General features: G+C 59.0%; 10 protein-coding genes across 10 annotated transcripts; 3 read left to right on the forward strand and 7 right to left on the reverse strand.

The window, feature by feature from the left end:
- Positions 1-4: 4 nt before the first annotated feature.
- SCHCODRAFT_02500333 (uncharacterized protein) lies at positions 5-367 on the reverse strand (the record flags this gene model as incomplete). The annotated part of the gene is made up of 2 exons (XM_003037997.2): positions 5-102; positions 136-367. 2 exons carry the CDS (start codon positions 365-367, stop codon positions 5-7), a joined length of 330 nt encoding a protein of 109 aa, XP_003038043.2.
- Positions 368-1117: 750 nt separating this feature from the next.
- On the reverse strand, positions 1118-2021 carry SCHCODRAFT_01078947 (uncharacterized protein; the record flags this gene model as incomplete). The annotated part of the gene is made up of 3 exons (XM_050340983.1): positions 1118-1441; positions 1497-1757; positions 1971-2021. Coding segments are annotated over 3 exons (636 nt in total), but the record flags the coding sequence as incomplete, so codon positions are not given.
- Positions 2022-2363: 342 nt separating this feature from the next.
- Positions 2364-2641, reverse strand: SCHCODRAFT_02448247 (uncharacterized protein; the record flags this gene model as incomplete). The annotated part of the gene is made up of 2 exons (XM_003037998.1): positions 2364-2465; positions 2522-2641. Coding segments are annotated over 2 exons (222 nt in total), but the record flags the coding sequence as incomplete, so codon positions are not given.
- Positions 2642-7664: 5023 nt separating this feature from the next.
- Positions 7665-8324, reverse strand: SCHCODRAFT_01166052 (uncharacterized protein; the record flags this gene model as incomplete). Its single annotated transcript, XM_050341150.1, has 5 exons — positions 7665-7815; positions 7869-7990; positions 8108-8188; positions 8230-8250; positions 8301-8324. The coding sequence occupies 5 exons, from the start codon at positions 8322-8324 to the stop codon at positions 7665-7667; spliced, it is 399 nt and encodes a 132-aa protein (XP_050200574.1).
- Positions 8325-8703: 379 nt separating this feature from the next.
- SCHCODRAFT_02451338 (uncharacterized protein) lies at positions 8704-9150 on the forward strand (the record flags this gene model as incomplete). The annotated part of the gene is made up of 1 exon (XM_050342555.1): positions 8704-9150. A coding segment is annotated over one exon (447 nt), but the record flags the coding sequence as incomplete, so codon positions are not given.
- A 1917-nt stretch (positions 9151-11067) lies between these two features.
- Positions 11068-11299, forward strand: SCHCODRAFT_02622776 (uncharacterized protein; the record flags this gene model as incomplete). The annotated part of the gene is made up of 1 exon (XM_050345141.1): positions 11068-11299. A coding segment is annotated over one exon (232 nt), but the record flags the coding sequence as incomplete, so codon positions are not given.
- An 85-nt stretch (positions 11300-11384) lies between these two features.
- On the reverse strand, positions 11385-12047 carry SCHCODRAFT_02500135 (uncharacterized protein; the record flags this gene model as incomplete). The annotated part of the gene is made up of 1 exon (XM_003038000.2): positions 11385-12047. One exon carries the CDS (start codon positions 12045-12047, stop codon positions 11385-11387), a length of 663 nt encoding a protein of 220 aa, XP_003038046.1.
- A 193-nt stretch (positions 12048-12240) lies between these two features.
- SCHCODRAFT_02447642 (uncharacterized protein) lies at positions 12241-12899 on the forward strand (the record flags this gene model as incomplete). The annotated part of the gene is made up of 3 exons (XM_050342541.1): positions 12241-12316; positions 12367-12400; positions 12452-12899. Coding segments are annotated over 3 exons (558 nt in total), but the record flags the coding sequence as incomplete, so codon positions are not given.
- Positions 12900-17510: 4611 nt separating this feature from the next.
- Positions 17511-18287, reverse strand: SCHCODRAFT_02622778 (uncharacterized protein). Its single transcript, XM_050345142.1, has one exon. The coding sequence runs from the start codon at positions 17787-17789 to the stop codon at positions 17604-17606; it is 186 nt and encodes a 61-aa protein (XP_050200578.1). The 5' UTR covers positions 17790-18287; the 3' UTR covers positions 17511-17603.
- SCHCODRAFT_02687839 (uncharacterized protein) lies at positions 17652-18151 on the reverse strand (the record flags this gene model as incomplete). Its single annotated transcript, XM_050346801.1, has 2 exons — positions 17652-17995; positions 18026-18151. The coding sequence occupies 2 exons, from the start codon at positions 18149-18151 to the stop codon at positions 17837-17839; spliced, it is 285 nt and encodes a 94-aa protein (XP_050200579.1). The 3' UTR covers positions 17652-17836.
- Positions 18288-23513: the final 5226 nt, after the last annotated feature.

A 23513-nucleotide genomic window follows, 5' to 3' on the forward strand; every position in this document is an offset into this window, starting at 1 on the left:
GTAATTAATGAGATACATTAGCTATAATATCTAAATCATGCTCATCACAACTACCCTCCTCCTCTGTTGAGTCTGAGTCCGAAATTTCCACAAGTTCCTCCTCTGCCTGCTCCTCTACCATGCCCGAGTTCGAACTGGAATCTGCTGGGCTCACATCGGTCGGCAAGCCCAGGTCGCATTCAGCCTCCGTCGCGTTGCGTACCGGGTCCCTGAGAATCGTGTTGAGGTTCTCTTCGTGAAGGTAAAACTTCAAAATCTGCAAGGCCTCCATGAGATTCGGCTCGAGGTTAGCTCGTCGTGTCGTGTCCGTCTCCTTGCTCGATGAAAATACTCGTTCACAAGGGACGGCAGACGCCTGTATAGGCATGATATCCAGCGCGATGCGGTACAAGTACGGCCAGCGGCCTTTATTGAGCTGAAAAATCATCAGAACCCGTGTCACCTGTACATCGGAGACAGACGCACCTGCCAGAAGCAAATGAGATCGAAACCGACCGCATCTGGTCCGTCCTCTGAGAGTACTTCTTTTCCTTCCCAGCTCCGGATCTCGTTGTCGATCAAGGCAAGATCCTCCTCGAGCTCCTGCCGCTCGATCTCAAGCTCGATCTGCCGACGTTGCTCCTCAGTCAGTGGTTGGACCGGGTGCTCCGTGTCGGGACCTGTCGACAAAGCGCTGTCGGTAGCATGCTCCGGGGCGGGGGAAGGGGCGGGGACAGAGGCGGAGCGCTGGGGTTGGCGTATAGAATCGAGGTAGGAGTCGAGAAGGCTGAACCCCGAAGCTAGGGCGTGAGCGGGTGCGGAAGCGTGTTGGCCCAAGGGGCGGGGCTGGACACATCGGGGGGCTGAGGACATAGGTGGTGTGCTGTCTGCTTGAGCTTCCGCACGGCGTTCTTTCTCTTGTTTGCGGTCCGCTTTGCGATATTCCAACATCTGAGAGATAAGCTCGTAAGTAAAAGCAAAGGAGCAAGTCGGCACATAAAGAGCTCACAGCTTCACGAAGGGCCGCGCGATGGTCCTCAACCTCGTCAGGCGCGTGCTCTTCGAGCCACTTGAACTTGAAGAAGGGATTGATGACTAGGAGAAGGTGTTAGTGGCAAGCGACAACACGGAGAAGAAATTACATACTCATAGCAAGAGCATAGGCTCTGTTATGCTTGGCCTTGCCCATATACTCCTTCAACTTGTCAATGGAGGCCTGGATTCCGTGGCTGATCTTGGGGCAGACGGCCTTCACGCCAGAGAGGATCTTGATGAGCTTGGCGTAGACGGGGAGTACATGGCATAGTGTGGGTGTCCGCTGCGAAGATACAAGCTGCTGCGCGAGGTGCAGCGCTCCCAAGAACTTGCGAACGTCGTCGAGGGCCTCCAGCTGCTTCTCCGAGAGAGCGAGATGCCCGAGCGTGCTATTATACTTCTCCGATGCGAGGATGTGCGCGACAGCCTTTACAGCGCGTTAGAGACCGTGAAGCATGGATTGACAAGCGTAAAATGCGTACCTCATAGAGGACAAGGAGTCGGTTGATCATTAGAAAAGTCGATGACCACCGTGTATCTACATCGCGCAAAAGCGTGACATCGGGTAGAGCGACAAAATTGCCGCGCTCATCCCGCCACACCTTCTCGAGGTTCCCAATACGTATGACTTCAGAAAGGTCTTCGCGACGCAGTCCAGAAGCCCGCAGGGCAACAACGATAGCGCGCGCGGCAGCAACGACATCTGTACGCAGCGCATAGAGGTAGTCGAGGTCAGATAGAAGCTCTGACGGCAAAGGCGGGGTGTCCCAGTCGTCGTCGTTGTCTTCGTCATCGCCGCCGCCGGAAGGCAACACGTCAGAGTCAGGTGGGCCGGAGGAGTTACAGGGGGCCAAGCCAGTGCTCGATAAGCTACGATCGGAGGGCGCAGTGCTTGCGTTTGCTGGTGCAGCCGTATGCGAGGCGGGCGATGGCGATGGAAGCTTGATGGACAGAACCTTGAGACCGCCCTTGACAGCGATATTCACGACATGGGGAAAGCACCTAATACAATGCTAGTAAGACAATAGAAGATACGAAATTATGAGGATCGAAAACGTACCGTATACGGTTTCCCTCAGCCGTCACCACTATGCCCTTCTTGCAGAAGGCCTTGGCGATCTCCACCATCCCCGTATCGTTGTTGCTTGCATTGTCCATCGTGAGCTGGCCGAACTTGGTGGTAATCAGTATTGTGCAGGAAACGCGGGAATATATGACACGGTACTTACCTTGTGCCAGATATTGTAATCCTGAATGATACTGATGAAGTTCTCAGCAATGTGAGCGCCGGTGTGGTTGCTGGGGAGGTAGCGGAAGGCGATCAAGACGGATCGCATAACGTCTGTGTTGGTGTCGTCCCGCGTCATGTAGTGCGCCGTGACGGCCATATACGGCTGGAGATTGCCGCGCGACCAAATGTCCATCGTGAAGGAGATACGGCCCGTCGCGTTCTGCAGAGTGGTCAGTAAAAATGAAGAATTACAATGGGCTAGCAGGAGATACGTACACGCAAATCATCGGCCATAATCTCGCACTTCTCGCGGAAGCGGGCGAAGATCAGCTCTGTCAGCTTCGTGCGGTGGGGGATGTCCTTTTCCGTGATGTTCCCCAGGCCAAGGAAGGCCAGTAGCTTGCGTAAATATCTCGACTCGATGATGTTGATGGACTGTGAGGAAGTGAGCACCGAGGGTGAAGGAAAGCAATATAAGGAACGTACCATGTCGTCGTGAACAATCCAATCAGTTAGAAGCTCATAGAAGCGCTTGAGATTGAAGACGCGCTCCTCCGCGCTGAGCAGCTCTGCCCCCAGCCTCGTACTCCCCTTCAGCCCCCTCATCACCACCTCCCTCTTCCACCGATCGCCATGGACCTTCCGCATATGCTTCCGTATCGTCTTGCGATTGTTCGCTGTGTTCTGCCACGTATGCCTGAGAAGAAATCAGCAAAAGAGAGAACGATACGGATGCAGAAAAGCGACGCACTCGCAGAAGACACAACATAAGCCCGGGTATATCTCCTTGTTCGTCGGACGCGCGCGGGCGCGCGGGGCGAAAGCGCCGTCCGCTGTCTTCCCGCGCACAAAGAACCACACGTCGTCCGCGCCGTTATAGCGCGACGGGTCTCGGTGACGACGGAGCGCATCCTCGAAGCGCTTTGTCGGCTTGAAGACGACAGGCGGCGCGTCAGGCTGCTTCACGGGAGTCGGCGCAGAGGGACCAACGCCTGGTACCCCGTACCCGCCTACGCTGGCGTCGACGGTGGCCGCGCCGGAGTCGCTCTTGCGCCGCTTGTTACTTCTCGACGAGGCAGGGGCGCGGCGCTTGTTTGCCTTCGTCTGTCGAGTCGAGCCCGAATGACGGGAGCGCTGTCCGGCGGCGGCTGTCCCATGGGCCTGAGCGGAAGGATCAGAGGGAGGGATGATGTTCGTAGGGGCCTGCGAGGATGGAGGAGCAGTTTGGGAGGAATATGTGGAAGGTGGCGGGTACGTCGAGGCATGGTTGTGTGAAGGAGGTGGGAGCGAGTGAGGAGGAGGGTAGAGCGACTCGCCTGAGTTTACATATGCCCAGGTCCGGTCACCAAATGGGACCCGCTGAAGCGGTGGTGCCGAGGAAGAGCCTGCAGTGGCAGATGGCATGTTCGGAGGGAATGGGGATGCCGACGTGTTTGTCGAATAAACTCCTGAATGATAAAGGTCGGGCACCGAGAAGCCCGACGTTGACGACGAGTCGAGGGGTAGATGCGCGCGCTGCGCAGTGTAGTCGAGGTTGGGGTGATAGAGTGATTGCTGTACCTGCTGACTGCGGCCATCTCGAGGAACACCGCGGTTCATGCAAGTACAATGGTAGGGGTCAGCACACTGGCAGAGTCTGTCCCAAGGGATGTTAGATGAGAAGGCCATGTTCACTCGCATATTACAGGCACTTGTCATGCAATATATATATTGTAGCTTGTCTAGGGCGAGCGCGTTGCCATTGTCACAGCAATCCGCGCGCCACATCGCAACGGTCAGGGCCCGAAAAGCGTCGAATAATCTAGAATAAGTACTTGACGAGGGAGAGCAGCGCGGCGGAGGGCAGCGGGAGGTGAACGACGGGGTGCAGTCGAATAATTCAACTTATGGGTGGCTGTAAGACCGTGGATGCGTGACCCAAAGCGCCTTCCGAAGCGCATCAACCGGCCGGTGGTACTGGATCACTCGCGTGGCGGTGGTCACCGGGTTGGGCTGCGACCCGCCTGCTTTTTTAGGAAGGTGGGCTCGAGCCCGCCCCGCCCCACCCGGTGGGGCAGCCCAGCCCGTCGGCAACACTAGTCGGGGTTTCCCGCCGCACGCGACACGCGACGCGCGCCTCGCGCCGCTGCCCAAATTGATGCGCGCGCATCGCTGCTGATGTGCCGCCCCTCGCGCTCGCACAGCCACACCCGAAAGACGGGCTGACGGCGCCTCGCGCGCCGCCGTCGCTGCTGCTGCTGCTGTCCAATACAGATTGTGATTATGTACCAGATGAAGGCGCGTATATACAGCGATATGTGTGAAATCAAAACGAAGAGCCGACGAGAAATTTTTGCCGACGAGCCCCACGCCACGCGGTCCTCCGAGGAGGGCTAGCACGAACACAAGGGCGTGTCATGAGGGAGGAGATCATGGGGTGCGCAGGTAACGCGTGCTGATGTTCATGATTTGGACGACGCATTGGGTGAGCGCGAGATAGCCGTATGCGGCGGCAGCGGCGAGGGGAGGAGAATGGCGCGCGGGCGGAAAGAAGGGTAGGGGGATAGCCCCCGAGCTTCGTGCGCCCTTCCGTGTCAAAGGACACGTCCGTGGCGGGCACGTAGCAACTCGGGGGAGGTCGGGAGGATTGCAACACGAAGCCGCGCGCGGAAACCTGCACATCGCGAGACCGACGCGATACGTGTCACGCGTACGCGTCGCAAACCACGTTGGCAGCGACTGCGTAGCGTGCTCGAGGGTGGGAGGTGGAGGGGACGCGCAGCTCTGCGACCAACGGCAGTCCCACAGCAGCTGTATGCTGCATATTCACGTGTTCGGCCCCCGCGCGGCAGCCCCCCGTATCCACCGCAAGCCCCCACGCGTCCCTTGACGTCGCACATTGCGCCCCGCACCCAGCCCTGAGCCGCGAATTCGCCAGTGCGGTGGGGACTCAAGCGGACGGGGCGGGCACAGAGCGCGGCTGCGAACGTCGGAGGCGGGAACAGAGAGGTCGGAAGGGCGCAGAGGGTGATGGGAGCCCCTCGGCGAGGGGACGCGCATCGTGTGTGGGGTGGTGCGAGGTTGATAGGTAAAGGCCAAGAAAATTTGTTAGTGCTGGCAGGGCGCGTAGGGCATAGCCACGCACCTGTATACGTTCCTATCCTTCGAGCACGACTTTAAAAGTTGCGTTACAGGGCGTGTTCGCGGCCTCCTGGTCTGCATCGCCACTGAGGGAAAATTGACGTGGTCGGATGATGGCGCTGGCGGCAGCGGGGCGGGCGGGGCGAGCGTCGCGTAGATGATGATAGGGGACAGAGCGATAGCGGGGACGGGGACGTGATGGGTGGTGTAGCGGAGGAGGGCGGCCGGCGACGTGATGGAGGTGGAAGACAAGGGTGAGCGCTGCCGAACGCGTCGGATGAGCGGGCCGGCCAATCGGCCCGAATCCCGATGTTCGTTCTCGTCGTCTTCGACGACCTCGGATGGAGGCCGAGGGACTCCGATCTGTAGATATAACATACTTAATATTACTGTACATACAGTAGATCTCATCTACCGAGTTTGGTGAGTATATGACGAGGCGTTTGGTCAAAATAAACCCCTCACGCATCCGACAGGTGATCTAGATGCCGTCGTTGCCTTCAACGGCTTCGGATGCAGGCCGAAGGTCAGTGAGCAGAAGGAAAAGCCTAGTTGTCGGTAGTATACTACATGAAGTATAGACTGACGAATTTCGGATACTTCATGTAGCTTGTAGCTTGCTGAAGTCGCGTCCGACCCTCAAGGTGCTTAGGTGCAGAATCTTGAATTCATCAGCCATCCACTCATCAAACACCTTCTCGCCCATTCCTAATTCATTTCTGCTCGGATTGGCCTCAAAAAAGCTTTGTATCGTAGATGTAAGACGCTAATGGCTTGTGACACAGTCTTCTTAATATATCCAGTGCCAGATAAATTGCAGAACGACGGACACTCCGTTCGGGGCTAAAAATCTGAATGTTTCGTGGATTGAGGACTCTTTTATGCATAGACTTATGTTGAAACTTCGTGTGAATACTCTATATGTACTTCCCCAAGCTTCCATGAGCTTAATTCATACCCCAGAGCTTTCGCGCATGTTCCCGGGGTCGTTTTCGACGACGACGACCGCTCTCGGACGCCCGGACCGGCATCCGGGCGGTCCCTAGACACAATCTTGCGGACCCGAACTACGCGACTCCTACCGCCACCCTCCTCGCGCCACTGTACCCTACGAAATGCCCTCGCTCCCTCCCTCTCTCATCACACATATAATCCCTTATTGACGGTCTTCAATACCCTCGCCTTGCCCGCGTCAAAAACCATCATATATGCCTGTATCTCGACTGTGTATGATGCCTCAAGACCTCCGCTGCGAGAGCTCCGCGACACCGCGCAGGGAATGCTATAGGTGTGTGTACAAGTACATTATGAGGTTCTATACTGACTTTCTATCTATGCGGCCGCGCGTTCACGTCCCCGCAATAGCCTGCCCGAGCCCCGATCGGCTACGCAGCAACCCGTCCCTACCACCATCTCGCCCCCTCCCACCATCATCTTGCCCCCTCCCCATATGCCCTCGCGTCGCGTCGCTCTAAGAAGCGACAATAAGCCCCTCGTCCCCTCGGCTACTCCTCACTGCGCACGATGCGAGCACGAGGCACGTGCCTCCCTGGCTATCTCGCCAATCGTCTTGCGCCACCTACACGATGACAATGGGCGCGTGCCGCGGTCCTCCCGCTCTCCCTTCTCAGCACCTTCGCGCGCGAACTGGGGAGAAGTCGGGGCCCGCCTCACACGGCCTCACGACGCGCTGCGCAGCCTACACGACGCGATGCGCCGTAGTATCAAGCCGCAGTTTTGCCTACCGCCCCCCCTCCCCTTTGCGCATACTATAGCGCTTGACGCGCATGCCAAGCTCCTTCATTACCCCCTCCCCCTCTTACCCCCTTCACGCTACGCGCTGCCGAAAACTTTCTGGCGGCGGGTTCTTCATATACAATCTATGCCCTCGTTGCGCCTCGGTGTTTTTTATGAGCTCCATAATATATCTTTTTCTTGTATCTAACACGCGCGAGGAGTGAGGATGCAGCGACGGTGCTTGTCGCGATGCCGCCCTGTCGACGGCACAGCCACTGCAGCGCAGGCGGCGCATCAACAGCTGCGCCGTGCGCATCAATTTGGGCGGCGGCGCGAGGCGCGCGTCGCGCATCGCGTGCGGCGGGAAACCCCGACCGGCAAAGTAGGGGGGGCTGCCTACCGCATCGGGCGCGAGCCGGAGGCTGCCCGGCGACCTGGCCGGGGCCTGTGGCTGTGCCGATAACACATTCGCAACTTTTGCAATAGGTCCGCGGACAGTTATCGGCATCTTTTGCAAAAGTCTTACTTGCACAGCTGGGGGTAGACGAAGATAGGATTGAAGCTAGCGGGGAGGTCGTAAACTGACAGGAAGGTGGGGAGGGGTAGTATCGTACCAGAATGCGAGCCATAGCAGCTCAATCCAGGAGACCCAGTTGCTGACAATGATATCCTCCGCTTTGGGGCGCCATGGGATTGGCTTTTGAGCCAAGCGGCTGTACTCGGGAGTCAGGATATTGTCTAGAAACTCAGGCGACTGTCCACGCACCCTCGCTGCCGTGTCACAACCTCCACCGGGATCCAAAAGAAGCCGCATACGAAGAGGATGGCGCGAGTGGTGACCTTCGTCAAAACTCCGGCTATTAGCCTATGGAGTGGTGGAACTATTCGCTGATCAAGGTCTGGTTAGTGGCATGCGGCAGAGTATGGAAAAGGCACTCACGAACAGACACCGTCTACGAGTACAACATGGACCAGAACCAGAACCAGAACTAGTACAAATCGTACTGCACCAAGAGCGTATGCAAGGGGCGCAGCAAGAGTAATCAAGTTGTTGGAGGTAAGGGGAGGAATGGGAGTGAGGAACGGCTGAAGTACACGAGCCGGATTAGCACGAGGAACGTCCTAACCTGTATTCCCGTCCCCGGATCCTAAGTCTTGGTGTGAGTAAGTTCTATACAGGACTGGGGTATAGACCCACCCTGTACGCGCTGTACTTCTCCATTGCGCGAGGCTGAGGCACGTTGAGTGCAAAATAAGCGCCGGAGAACAAGGCCACGACGCGATCACGGTCTGCCAACTGGCATCATGATCCCGAGGTCGACGGTGCCACGGCCCTTTTAAGCAGCGCGCAATGCTTCTTACTCTCGTCTTCCGAGGTGCCCCTTCTGACGCCAGTCCTACCCCGGCATGACTACTCAAGTAGACGGGCAGCTTGCTGGCGGACGCCTCATAAAGCGTAAACCCTCGTGCTTCTCCGCTTCCGAAGTCTCTGAATGGCTTGCTTTCATCGACTACCCCAACGCTGCCTCAATCTCTCCTTCGACATTCGACGCGAACCTAGAGAATCCACCTCTGGCAGGACCTATGTTGCAACACACCCTATGCTTATAGGGCACTGTGTTGCAACAATTCCCACTAATTATAAGGTTGTAACTACAACGGTTTGTTGCAACATCTGTTGCAACAAAACCCTACGGCTACCAGTACACTACTGGCCTGTCGGACATTGCCGAGCAGGCCGCCACCGTCGTCGTCGTCACCGAAACCCCGCCGCCACCGTTCGCGACGCGCTCGTCGTCGTCGCGCCGCCGCCCGCTCCCCGACGCGCACCCACGTGCTGCCCGCCGCGCCCGCCGATCCTTCCCACGCGCCTACCGACACGCCACCCAGCCGTTCACCGCCCCGACGCGCGCTCGCGCCGCCTTTCCCACGCTCCGCTCGCCGTGCTGACGGTCGCGCGCGCTCGCCCTCGCGGTCGCACGTGCATCCGCGAGCGTGGCGCTCGAAATCGCGCTCTCGGCAGATGCCGAGGTCGCGCTAGCCAACCCGCAGGTCAGCGAGCACGCGCTTGCGCTGGCCGTCGAGCTGCGCATACACGGCTACTGCCTGTACCCGCTCGCATTCGTCGGATTGCGCTGCGCGCTGGTTCGCTTCGGCCGACGCGTAGACTGGGCCGTGCCACGTGGGCGGACCGTCCAATCCGCGGACCCACACCTCCTCCCGCGACACACCGTCCAGCGGACGGCATGCGCTCGGCGAGCGTTCCCATTGCCGCGGCCCTCAATTGCCACGTAGTTGTTGCTATGGCAACGACATCGACGCGCTCTTACACGCGCCGCGTGCAGCCGACGTCGTCGTGTTCGTCATGTCTCCATGACGACACACCGACGCTGGGCATGCCGAAGCAGGTGCAGTGCAGGCGGCCGGTAGCGTGTGCGGAATGGCGTAGGCGCGCGGCGCGCACCGTCCACGGCGAAGGGCAACGACGGCAGCGGAGGGCGAGAGGAGGAAAGGGGGTGGGGCATAGGGCGGACGGGCGCTGTTGAGCACCCCAGCGGACGTGGACGTGGTGGCGAGGTCGAGTCGGGTGGGGTCGAGGTCGAAGCCGAGGAGGTGAGGAGGTGGGGAGGTGAGGAGGGAGGAGGGAGGTGAGGGTGTGGCGAACAGATGAGAAGGCGGTCGAGGCGAGCGCGCGAAGACGCGCACTCGCCTCGCTCGCAGCAAGAGGGCGGTGGTTGAGGTAGTGGTCGAGGGCAAAGGGCACGATCGGCTGCGGACGGAATTTGGTCCGCGCAATCACGTGACCCGGCAAACGCCGACGACGCGTCCCTTCGTGCGCGTGTCCGCCGCCATCTGGATGTCCGCGCGCTGCGTAGGGCCGGGAATGCTGCAAATACTAGACGTATGACTAAACCAATATACTGTGATGCTTAAAATGCGCTGCTCACTACCCTTTGTAATGAGTAAACTCCATATTCTCTGCCTTCTGTCATAGCAGGGGCAATGATCTCAACGCGATATATAGCTAATGTGGCCGTTCTGCCTCAAAAGAAATTGTACATATCATGTATAGGCATCTAAGTGTATATGCATTTGCCTTCACTGCATTAGGGGGCTTGCTTGATTATAGCAAACTCGACCTGTACATGCTCTATTAAGCACCCTTTGAGTATGAGATTCAGGGATTGTCAAGGTTTCGAGACTTATCATACACATCAGAGCATTGTAGTATACTCAGGTATGTACATGCAAAGTAGCTCGAGCTTGAGGCAGGGAGGGGGGACTTGGGAACAGCACGAAGTGCACTGATGTACTCGCTGAGCAGCAGTGATTTGTCTACTGCTCATTGAACTACTTTGCTGCGAGTGACATCAATACCGACATGTTCTATGCACAAACCTCGATGTTTTAACTCATTTACCCCCGTTTTCGAATGCGCCCTACACGTCTACGCTAATATCTCGGCGGCGAATGCTTTTCCGCGATCTCTAGACGCCATTGAACGCGACAACGAGCGTGAATCGGCATTCGGCCCGGCCTCCCACGTCACGCAAATGTGCGAACTCGTCCGACCTCGGGAGGCGATAAAGAAAGAGAACGTATTTACAGGTACTTTATAAGCGTATATTGCGTGTCTCTGGTGTAATCTACGCGCTCCTACCTAAGTTTCTGGCAATAAAGGGCGAAGCATTCTTTAAGGTTGGATTAAAGCATGTTTTGGTCGCTTACAGAGACATAGCGGTAATCTGATATACTATGAATCTATTTCCAGGCGCCCCCCTCCACTACATTATGCTTAAACAAGTCCTGGACGTCGTAAATTGCATCGAGAGCAGCCAGCGATCGTGGGGGAGCGGCGCGCGGCCTGGCGTGCCGGGGCTCCGGTCACGTGACTGGCCGCGGAAAATTTCGGCCGCGCGCGCAGCACTTCTTGTCTCCTTCCACCACCATCGCTGTCCCCGCGTCGACCACCGTGCCTCCTCAACGCATACGCCCTTACTTTACACCCCACTCCCACCCCTCACTCTTTTCGACGCCGACATCCACACCGACACCGACGCCGACTCCGACACGCGCGCGCTGCCACCACCCTCACGCCCAAGGGTGTATCGTGCTCGTGCCCAGCACGCGGCAGTCACCTCCCGCGAAGCGCCTGCCACCCACCTCGCCCCATCCCTACCCCTCTCGGCGCTCTAGCCGTTGCCGCTACATTGCCACGTCACATCGCTGACGTGGCTCTGTACGCACGCGTCGCATCACGTGACGTGTCGCGCGCTCGACATCATCTTCGCGGATGAGTGTCGCGGGAAGTGGGCGTGCCCGCGCACTCTGTCGATCGTGCGGATGCATGTGCGCGTCGACCGATGCCAACGCTTCCCGAGGGGCGGGCAGGAATTCGGCATTCGCCGCATATCCGCAGCCCAACGGCTGGTGCGCGCTGACGGTTTCGGCCGAGAGCGGCGGGGTGCGCGTTCCAGGCGCTGATTGATCGAGCGCGAGGGCAGTGGGTGCGCTCTCGGCATCTGCCGAGAGCGCGATTTCGAGCGCCACGCTCGCGGATGCACGTGCGACCGCGAGGGCGAGCGCGCGCGACCGTCAGCACGGCGAGCGGAGCGTGGGAAAGGCGGCGCGAGCGCGCGTCGGGGCGGTGAACGGCTGGGTGGCGTGTCGGTAGGCGCGTGGGAAGGATCGGCGGGCGCGGCGGGCAGCACGTGGGTGCGCGTCGGGGAGCGGGCGGCGGCGCGACGACGACGAGCGCGTCGCGAACGGTGGCGGCGGGGTTTCGGTGACGACGACGACGGTGGCGGCCTGCTCGGCAATGTCCGACAGGCCAGTAGTGTACTGGTAGCCGTAGGGTTTTGTTGCAACAGATGTTGCAACAAACCGTTGTAGTTACAACCTTATAATTAGTGGGAATTGTTGCAACACAGTGCCCTATAAGCATAGGGTGTGTTGTTACAATCATAGGGACAGACCTCGAGAATCTTGAGCTCGTCGTGCATAAGCACCTCCTACGTGTGCCTTTTTCCAACTTGGATCTGCACTAGTACGTCTCACACTACAATGTCTTCCCCTTCGTGTCCGAGCCTTACTGAGCTCCAACTATCAGTACTGCATGGCGTGGTACAATCGTAGACCCTCGCGACTATTATGAGCGACATGTATCGAAGACCGGGCGGCGCTTCGGCGACGTCTGCTTCGCTGCCACAGGCCGTACGTGAATACCGCTAAGTGGAAGGACTCATCAGAACTTCGTTCCCTAGTTCTTCTGGAGATGTTACGTGGCTTGGGATATAGGTCTGTTCTTTCGGCCTCTGTGTTCTGTATGTTCTCATTTTTAACTTGCAGAGTCTACGGAGGCGGCGGGCGAATGAACAAGGCAGCTGACGGTGAACCACCGCAATTTGGCGGCCTTCAACATGAAGTTGGCTTTCTTCAGCTCGGTGGAGGCGACCGTACCACCTACATTTTCGACGTCTCCTACGGCCTAGGTGGCCTCACACGGCCCATCCTCCTCTCCGCGGACCCCAGCAATGTCGTGCCAGGCGCGGCTCCGCCCGAATGCCACCGACTGACCAAAGTACCTCATCCCAACAGTGCCATTGAAGGCTCGTCGGAATGGCGCCTCGAAGTCAGATGCGGGCAAATGTACGGTGGTGGATGGAAGATCATCTACTCATTCACGGAGGAAGAGTTCTACTACCCCGACTTCGACATGTGGATGCACGCCTTCAACACTCGAGAGGGCGGTCCAGGATTCTGGTCGAGCAACCCTTTCGTGCGATATCTCATAGTTGTGAGTGCATTTTCTTTTGTGGCGCGTGTTACTTGGCCTTGTGGGCGCTTTGTTGGGCTCGCACGTGGTCGTTTTCCTCTCCAGGCCTCACCACATTTCTCCCCGCTTACGCGCCATCGGGATGGCTTCCGCTCTCCAGCAGCGCCCACTTACCCTGCTCTCGAGCGCCCACCGTCGTGGACGCTTATCGCGCACACATTTCCACGGATTCCTCTGCTTTTCTTTCCCCATTTGTTGCGCTCGTTATCTCCCTTACGCGTCCGCACACGGTCCCGTGCACCCTTCCCGTTTCAGCCCACCACAATTCGGATGCCAATCACTGACCTGCTTTCTTGCTATCGCAGATCAAATGCTTCACCCTCGACGACGAGTCGACTCGGGACATCCGCGTCAGGGACCGCGATGCGGCCCACTGTGCGACCGCACTCGCCGAGCAGACGCTGGAGACGAGGAAAACGCCGCTGCCGAACAGCAAGATAGGCACACCCATGGGCCGCCTGTTCCTCTTTCACGACAAGGTAACGATGCACATCGGCGACACGGCGAAGGTCCTGCGTACACTGAAGACAGAGGAGGACCGCGTCGCTGCGCTGCGTGACCTGTTCGACATCCACGTCGACGAGGCGGCTACGCGGTATGTTCGACCGGCGGCGCGGCTTGGCAAGCTATAGAGCGCGGTCAGTGGGGGTGGAGCACGCGTCCGTGCTGTTATGTCGGGCTGTAACTTCCGCGCCCCAAAGCCGGTATAGCTGCGCTCGAACTCGCTCAAGTTCTGCCTATCGCTGGTTCGGCGTCAACTTAGAGGTCAACTGGACCCACTTCTCGATTATCCTGTGTGCCGTTGCCGGGGCATATGAACACTTTGCACCCTTCTGCGCGCGGAGCTGTCCCGACGGGGAGCGAGCTTGAGGTTCAGCGCAGAGATAACAGCCTCGAACTGATGGGATCGTACGCTCACGAAAGACGCGAAGTACAGTCTAGCTAGACGATCCACACAACCAAACACCAACAACCACGATAGCAATGAACACGCTAGACTGGAGGCGCTACGAGAGCGGGCGAGTCCGAGTATTTATATTACTAGGGGATAGATTGTGTTGTTTATGCCAGTTCCAGACGAGCTGGACTGAAGCGAGAAGTCGAGTGGGGCAATCGGACGTCTCGACGTTCTTACGAGCGCTTTCGGGTTTGATTGAAGTTCACAAGGCGGTTTAATGCGCTCGGAAGTTCAGGCTTTTATGATGTGTAAAGTGCGGGTTAACGCGGTTGTGTTTATTTGGTGTGGTGTGTAGGTACTAGGGCTTCTCTGCGCGGGGCGGGAAAAGTCCCGAATCGTATGTAGGTCTCGGTATATAACTTGAACGCGTCGTCTCGGCCGTCCAGACCGCGCGGTAACACACAATGCCTATCTCTGAGTCAAAATCCAACTATAACGCCTATCCGCGCGTTCTCCTGTCCGAATAATCGCGCAATGACTGCGGTTCCTGGCGGTAGAGCGGTTGACTGGTCGGGTATCCTCCTGCGCCGCGATGCCGGGCGCGATTCCGCACTTGTTGATGTTTACCAAGGCAAGGCCGGCCTGGTTTCCACCCGTTCCCTTGTGCGCGACGCGGCTCAGAGGCCTGCGCGGCGGGGAGCGTACAGTCTGGACTGTCGATACGCGGGGAGCGAAGCCCTTGCCGGGGCGGACAGCGCTTGGCGGCGCCGACGCTCGGTTCGGAGTTCAACTCGGCGATGTCCGAGATCACGAGCTCGGACCCGAAGTTCCGGTCTCGGACCCGAAGTCACGTGTAGTCACGTTGATGGTTCGAGTTCCGCTTGCGCGGTGCTCTGCGTGTCTCCGCATGACGGCGAGCAGCAGGAAGGCTTGTCCGAGCCCCAACAATAATCTAGATTCTCTTGACACAGCAGGGCAAGAGGACTGAAGGCTTGAGGCGCGTATAGCGCGGCTACTTGATTAAGTAGGGCCCGCCAGAGGACTCGCAGGATGTCATCGACGACGCGCAGACTCGTGATCAGGCGCCGAAGAGCTCGCTGCTATCCTTGGTCAGTCATTGCAGACGGATAGTGCTGCGGACTAGTAGTATTGAAGGTTAGGAAGCGTGGCGCTCCTGGTTTTCTATGTCATAAAATACCCCCAACGCGCCCGTTGTACAGTCGCGACGTCGGTGCAGTATATACGGATCCGCCCATACAATCTAGACCAAGTCGACTATATATCGCTTGTTTATGTATGTTTTTCCGCGTTTTTCAGCCGCAGGGCGTATCATCTCCCCCACACCAATAATCTGGACCGTCCTCGGTCAGTTAAGGTGGATGGGTGACTCGGTGTTGTTACTGGGTCGTCGGGCGACTCGCAGTCGACTGCCGCCGCAGTCTCTTGGTATGTAGTTGTCGGAGGACGGCGGGGCGCTAATTAAGCTTTTGGCTCACACCGCATGTTCCGGACATGCATGGTCGTTTAAAAGCCGGCCGCGCGCGTCTCCCACGGTTTTCCAACTTGTCTTGAACCACGAAGGTAGGTCGCTAGTACGCGCGTCCTGACGCGTCGGCCGTACTGACGACGATCTAGAGATGTCCCCCGGCAACGAAGGCCCACACGCGACGGTGCGCAAAGAGCATCAGGCTTTCGCCCGAAAGCTCCACCAGATCGAGAAGGACGCGCGCATGCTGCTCAAGGGCCAGGAGCCCACGGTGGCGAACTTGGTGCGGGGGATCCAGCGCGATAAGACGCGCGCGACGATCCTCAAGAAGAAGCTGGTAAGCCCCGTCGTGCGGATCGTTTCCGGCGCTAGCTAACGCTCGTTTGTAGATCGCCTTGTCCGACGCCATCGCGCAAGCGCGCAAATTGAGAGAGACTGGCCCCTGGGCGCCGACCGCGGCGATCCAAGGGGCGATGTTTTTCCTGTTCGACTGCCTCAAGGCATCGGACCCCGAGTCGAAGTGGTACGCGCTGCAAGAGATCGCGCGCCCTCGGTAGGTCTCGGACATGGTTGGGTGAAGCCCACTGACACTTTCACAATCTAGGTATGTGATCAACATCGTGGGGCTCAAGATTCCGACGCATGAGGCGTCGCTATGCCGCGCTGACCGCGATCGGGTGCCGCGGCAGGCGAACGAGGACTTGGTAAGTCTTCGGTGTTTTTATGGTTTCTCAGCTGACTAACTTCCCGCAGGACATGCTGCTCTTGCAGCAGCCGCAACTGCCCGCCGACTACGTCGCGGTCGAGGCAGCGCGGTGCGGCCTTGGCGAGGTCGAGCTGGGCGGGTGCGCGCCCGCGACTCCAGCCCAACGGAGTTATCCAGGGCAGAAGGCGCATCGGCACGACAAGAACAAGGGCGCGACGAAGCGCAAGCGCGCCGCTAAGGTGTGTTCTCGCCTTATTTGGTTATATTGGCGGTTCTACAGCTAACACTTCTACAGAGGAAGGTCGCCGCTGATTCCGACGACGACGAGGCCGAAGTCGAAGAGCCGGAGCCCGCGCGCAAGCGCACGCGCTCCCAGACGAAGGCCGCCGCCACCACCTCGAAGGGCAAGGGGAGAGCGAAGGCGGGCCCGAGCTCGGCGCGCGGTCGGCGCGGCAAGAAGGTCGCTACGCCCTCGGACGTCGAAGAGGAGGAGGAGGAGGAGGAGCGCTCTCAGCCCGAGTCCGAGGAGCGCGATGTCGTACCACCCGTGCGTTTCCGCGTGGACTGGGACCGTCGTCCGCGCGATGCGGACGGTGAGCTCCTGCCTTACGTCGAGACGGAGGACGAGGCTAGCGAGCGACGCCATCGCGAGTTCATCGCGAGGGGGCCGGCGCCCATCTACGGGCTGAATGGTGACCTGATCGGGCTCACCTCGCCGCCTTCCGAGGACGACGCGCAGATGCTTGAGGAGCAGGCCGAGGAGCAGGAGCGCCTCGCCGACGAGGAGGAGCAGATGCTCCGCATCAAGGAGGAGATCCGCGCCCACAACGAGCAGCGCATGCTCGCGGGGTTGGGTGACGACGACGCGCCTGAGTGGCCGGTGGCGGGTAGCTTGGGGCTTCAGCCTGGCTGGACCCACCTCCCAGACGCCGAGGACGAAGAGGACGGCAACGCAGGGCACCCGGGCGCCGAGGAGGAGGAGGAGGAGCTTGAGGACGACCACGTCGAGCCCCCTGCTCTGCCCTCTCCCAACAGCTGTGCAAGTAAGACTTTTGCAAAAGATGCCGATAACTGTCCGCGGACCTATTGCAAAAGTTGCGAATGTGTTATCGGCACAGCCACAGGCCCCGGCCAGGTCGCCGGGCAGCCTCCGGCTCGCGCCCGATGCGGTAGGCAGCCCCCCCTACTTTGCCGGTCGGGGTTTCCCGCCGCACGCGATGCGCGACGCGCGCCTCGCGCCGCCGCCCAAATTGATGCGCACGGCGCAGCTGTTGATGCGCCGCCTGCGCTGCAGTGGCTGTGCCGTCGACAGGGCGGCATCGCGACAAGCACCGTCGCTGCATCCTCACTCCTCGCGCGTGTTAGATACAAGAAAAAGATATATTATGGAGCTCATAAAAAACACCGAGGCGCAACGAGGGCATAGATTGTATATGAAGAACCCGCCGCCAGAAAGTTTTCGGCAGCGCGTAGCGTGAAGGGTGTAAGGGGGCCTGCCGGGAGTGGCCGAGTGGAGACGGTAGCGGAGACGAGGCTAACGTCTAGGCAGCCATGGTCCCCGGACAGCCACACCACCTAGAGGGAGGCGTGACGTCCTAGAAGGGTGAAGAGCGTCACGGTGGACGAGGGAGAGGATCGACGGTGATGGCGGGTCGTGACCGACGATAGAAGAGGGAGTAGGGTAGGGCGTAGCTCGGTAGAGAGAGGAGGGCAAGCGTACTGAATACCACTACACAGTGGACCCATGCGTGAGCCATACATGGGGGGCGCCCACGAGTAGGGTGCCCGGTAGGCAGCGCCGCCAGCGCCTACACGAGGTGGAGGGTAGTGACGAGGGGGGCGGCGTCACTAGGAGAGTGGGAAGGCGTATTGGTCAGAGACACGACCGGTGGCGGTGATCGATGGAGGGCGACACCGATCGGAAGGAGGAGGGGGCGCGGTGCAACATCAGGATCGAGGGGGTTAGCCTTGATCGACGAGGTGGGGAGAAGGTGCACTGGGGAGGGCGCCGAGAGATGCCCTACGCCGGAGGAAGCGCAAGGAGCGGCGCTAAGACCAGGCGTACCACGGCGAGCATAAGCTCCGAGCCAGTGGGGAAGGGATGACACGATGGATGGCGGCATCGGTCAGGGAAGGGGGATGCGACCAGGACGAGTGGCCAGCGAGGCGAGGGGAGGTGAGCCCACAACGGGCCGATGGGAGCGGAAGGCCTGACGAGGGGTGGTACTCCCGAAGGTACACTTCCCACTGCTGCCAGGGTGGACGACCAACTAGACCACACCGGGGGACGAAGGGGAAACACACCAGAGCGGGAGGCAAGGGGTGCCACGGCGTACAGGGAGGGCCGTTCCCCGGAGTACTAGCACCACAACCGCTGCAGAGGCGCGGGCGTAGACCAAGCCTGGGGGCGCAACCCAAACCAAGGGAGGCGGGCTCGCTAGGAGGCGGCGGAGGCAGCCGAGGGTGTGGAGGGCCCAAGGCGGCAAGGAGGGGATGGGGCGATCATCGATGGGCGACGCCCACCGTAGCCAACGACGAGCGTTTCTGGATTAGAGAACTCCCAGAGGTTAACTAAGAGCCAGGCGTAGGGGCGCGAGCTAGGCGAGCGGGGAACCAAGGTATATTAGCAGGGGAACAGTAACCAGTAAGTACCAACACACCTAGGCGAGCGGGGAACCAAGGAGATCAAACCCAAAGGATCTCCTGATGCCCACTGCCTGTATATATACTGTAGCTATAGTAATCAAGGAGATAGGGGATAACTACTACAGTCATCGGTCACAAGATCAGTGAGCGATGATGGTGCGATAAGGCGCCATACAGTAGTGGTGGTGGGGGAACAGGTAGAGTACTGGCAGTGTCCAAGAAGGGGGAAGGTATAAATAAGAGAAAGGGAAAGGGGGAGGTCACCGAAGGGAGAGGAGGAGAGAGGAAGTAGGAGATATAATGGAAACACACCAGGGATGAGTCATAGGTGATGACTGATGGGGGTGTCAACACATGCAAATGCCATCAGTACCATACACCAAACAAGACCAAACCAATTGAAGACCAGTCACGCTTGTGGGCGCTTGTGGGTGGCGTGGATATCCCCTGACAAAGGGGGTAAGAGGGGGAGGGGGTAATGAAGGAGCTTGGCATGCGCGTCAAGCGCTATAGTATGCGCAAAGGGGAGGGGGGGCGGTAGGCAAAACTGCGGCTTGATACTACGGCGCATCGCGTCGTGTAGGCTGCGCAGCGCGTCGTGAGGCCGTGTGAGGCGGGCCCCGACTTCTCCCCAGTTCGCGCGCGAAGGTGCTGAGAAGGGAGAGCGGGAGGACCGCGGCACGCGCCCATTGTCATCGTGTAGGTGGCGCAAGACGATTGGCGAGATAGCCAGGGAGGCACGTGCCTCGTGCTCGCGTCGTGCGCAGTGAGGAGTAGCCGAGGGGACGAGGGGCTTATTGTCGCTTCTTAGAGCGACGCGACGCGAGGGCATATGGGGAGGGGGCAAGATGATGGTGGGAGGGGGCGAGATGGTGGTAGGGACGGGTTGCTGCGTAGCCGATCGGGGCTCGGGCAGGCTATTGCGGGGACGTGAACGCGCGGCCGCATAGATAGAAAGTCAGTATAGAACCTCATAATGTACTTGTACACACACCTATAGCATTCCCTGCGCGGTGTCGCGGAGCTCTCGCAGCGGAGGTCTTGAGGCATCATACACAGTCGAGATACAGGCATATATGATGGTTTTTGACGCGGGCAAGGCGAGGGTATTGAAGACCGTCAATAAGGGATTATATGTGTGATGAGAGAGGGAGGGAGCGAGGGCATTTCGTAGGGTACAGTGGCGCGAGGAGGGTGGCGGTAGGAGTCGCGTAGTTCGGGTCCGCGAGATTGTGTCTAGGGACCGCCCGGATGCCGGTCCGGGCGTCCGAGAGCGGTCGTCGTCGTCGAAAACGACCCCGGGAACATGCGCGAAAGCTCTGGGGTATGAATTAAGCTCATGGAAGCTTGGGGAAGTACATATAGAGTATTCACACGAAGTTTCAACATAAGTCTATGCATAAAAGAGTCCTCAATCCACGAAACATTCAGATTTTTAGCCCCGAACGGAGTGTCCGTCGTTCTGCAATTTATCTGGCACTGGATATATTAAGAAGACTGTGTCACAAGCCATTAGCGTCTTACATCTACGATACAAAGCTTTTTTGAGGCCAATCCGAGCAGAAATGAATTAGGAATGGGCGAGAAGGTGTTTGATGAGTGGATGGCTGATGAATTCAAGATTCTGCACCTAAGCACCTTGAGGGTCGGACGCGACTTCAGCAAGCTACAAGCTACATGAAGTATCCGAAATTCGTCAGTCTATACTTCATGTAGTATACTACCGACAACTAGGCTTTTCCTTCTGCTCACTGACCTTCGGCCTGCATCCGAAGCCGTTGAAGGCAACGACGGCATCTAGATCACCTGTCGGATGCGTGAGGGGTTTATTTTGACCAAACGCCTCGTCATATACTCACCAAACTCGGTAGATGAGATCTACTGTATGTACAGTAATATTAAGTATGTTATATCTACAGATCGGAGTCCCTCGGCCTCCATCCGAGGTCGTCGAAGACGACGAGAACGAACATCGGGATTCGGGCCGATTGGCCGGCCCGCTCATCCGACGCGTTCGGCAGCGCTCACCCTTGTCTTCCACCTCCATCACGTCGCCGGCCGCCCTCCTCCGCTACACCACCCATCACGTCCCCGTCCCCGCTATCGCTCTGTCCCCTATCATCATCTACGCGACGCTCGCCCCGCCCGCCCCGCTGCCGCCAGCGCCATCATCCGACCACGTCAATTTTCCCTCAGTGGCGATGCAGACCAGGAGGCCGCGAACACGCCCTGTAACGCAACTTTTAAAGTCGTGCTCGAAGGATAGGAACGTATACAGGTGCGTGGCTATGCCCTACGCGCCCTGCCAGCACTAACAAATTTTCTTGGCCTTTACCTATCAACCTCGCACCACCCCACACACGATGCGCGTCCCCTCGCCGAGGGGCTCCCATCACCCTCTGCGCCCTTCCGACCTCTCTGTTCCCGCCTCCGACGTTCGCAGCCGCGCTCTGTGCCCGCCCCGTCCGCTTGAGTCCCCACCGCACTGGCGAATTCGCGGCTCAGGGCTGGGTGCGGGGCGCAATGTGCGACGTCAAGGGACGCGTGGGGGCTTGCGGTGGATACGGGGGGCTGCCGCGCGGGGGCCGAACACGTGAATATGCAGCATACAGCTGCTGTGGGACTGCCGTTGGTCGCAGAGCTGCGCGTCCCCTCCACCTCCCACCCTCGAGCACGCTACGCAGTCGCTGCCAACGTGGTTTGCGACGCGTACGCGTGACACGTATCGCGTCGGTCTCGCGATGTGCAGGTTTCCGCGCGCGGCTTCGTGTTGCAATCCTCCCGACCTCCCCCGAGTTGCTACGTGCCCGCCACGGACGTGTCCTTTGACACGGAAGGGCGCACGAAGCTCGGGGGCTATCCCCCTACCCTTCTTTCCGCCCGCGCGCCATTCTCCTCCCCTCGCCGCTGCCGCCGCATACGGCTATCTCGCGCTCACCCAATGCGTCGTCCAAATCATGAACATCAGCACGCGTTACCTGCGCACCCCATGATCTCCTCCCTCATGACACGCCCTTGTGTTCGTGCTAGCCCTCCTCGGAGGACCGCGTGGCGTGGGGCTCGTCGGCAAAAATTTCTCGTCGGCTCTTCGTTTTGATTTCACACATATCGCTGTATATACGCGCCTTCATCTGGTACATAATCACAATCTGTATTGGACAGCAGCAGCAGCAGCGACGGCGGCGCGCGAGGCGCCGTCAGCCCGTCTTTCGGGTGTGGCTGTGCGAGCGCGAGGGGCGGCACATCAGCAGCGATGCGCGCGCATCAATTTGGGCAGCGGCGCGAGGCGCGCGTCGCGTGTCGCGTGCGGCGGGAAACCCCGACCGGCAAAGTCGGGGGGGCTGCCTACCGCATTGGGCGCGAGCCGGAGGCTGCCCGGCGACCTGGCCGGGGCCTGTGGCTGTGCCGATAACACATTCGCAACTTTTGCAATAGGCCCGCGGACAGTTATCAGCATCTTTTGCAAAAGACCTACCTGCACAGGTGCTCCCAAGCCCGCAGCGCCTTCGCGCTTCCCGACGCCGGAGTGGATGAGGGAGGGACCCTCGGGCGACCGTCCAGCGGAGTTGCTCTGAGCGCTCGGCCGAGGTAAGTCCCGTTTTGATTTCTTTTTGTCGTTTTTGTGTATCCTCGCTGACCCGCACCGTCCCGACAGCTTCCTTCGAGGAGGAAACGTGGTAGGTAGTTCTGGATTAACGGGGACAATGCGCGCGACACGCGCTTAGATATGTGTTTTCTTGGGTCTCTGTACATTAGATTTTTCTTGTACTTCTTGTTGTACGGACTCCAGTTTCAATTGTACTTCTTGATTTCTTGGATGGTTTAGGACGATGCCAAGTGACCTAAGAAGCGATAAATTATGCTGCGCGACCGCCTTAGTGGTCGGCCAGTTGAACGCTGCTCGGCGGCGTGCTCGCGTGGGTTGCACGTGACCGTCGGCCACTGCCGGTTGTGGTTCGACTTAACGAGTCGTGCTTGTTCGCGATAGCGGCGCGAAAATCTCCGTCGTGGAACGAGCTGGATCGGCAGCCTATCTCCCCCACACCAAAAATGTCGGCGACCTCGCCGGTGTGGAGTTCAGGAGCAGGTAGAAATTTATGAAATTGCGGCAGAGGGCGCGGATATCGCGTCCCTGACCGGCCGAGCGGTCGTGATATAAGATCGGAGCGCGCTGGACGGATGAGTCCAACCCACTACAACGATTCGTTCCTTCATCTCCCTCAATGGCCAACAAATACCAGCGCGATCTCTTCGATCAGTTTCTTGCGCTTCTGCCTTCCGCGTCGGCGGCGCTCAAGACCGCGCTCCGCGAGGTCGCGCACTGCGACCTTCCCGCCGCCAGGAAGATCGTCAAGTATCTCAAGACACACGTGGAGGAGCTGCGCGCGCTCGACGCCAAGGTCGTCGAGCATTATGAGGGCAACAAGGAGAAGTTGGTTGCCGCGCTCGATGGGGTCATGGTGCGTGTTTGGATCGTCGCTGATCGCCTCCCATCTCACACTGAGCGTTGCAGGTCATCATGGACTTCAAGCAGGTCCATGACAAGCGGCCGATCATGGCCCACTGCCTGACCGTCTGCTACACGGCGACGGACAGTCTGGCACCCGGGGAGTCTGCGGACGACTTCTACCGCGGCCTGTCGGCCACGAAGCGATCTCTGCAGGAGATCGTCTCGAAGGTGCGTCGTCGGACGTTATTTTTCGTCTAACTAGACTGATTTATTGTTATTCCCAGCTTAAGGCCGAGGAGACTGCCTCCAAGGACGCCGACGACGTCGTCATGCACGACGCCGACGCTCCCGCCGTGGCGGAGTCGTCGAAGGGCAAGGGGAAGGCCCGT

This window comes from Schizophyllum commune (assembly GCF_000143185.2).
Source record: "Schizophyllum commune H4-8 unplaced genomic scaffold SCHCOscaffold_5, whole genome shotgun sequence".
In the NCBI taxonomy this organism is placed as follows: Eukaryota; Fungi; Basidiomycota; class Agaricomycetes; order Agaricales; family Schizophyllaceae; genus Schizophyllum; species Schizophyllum commune.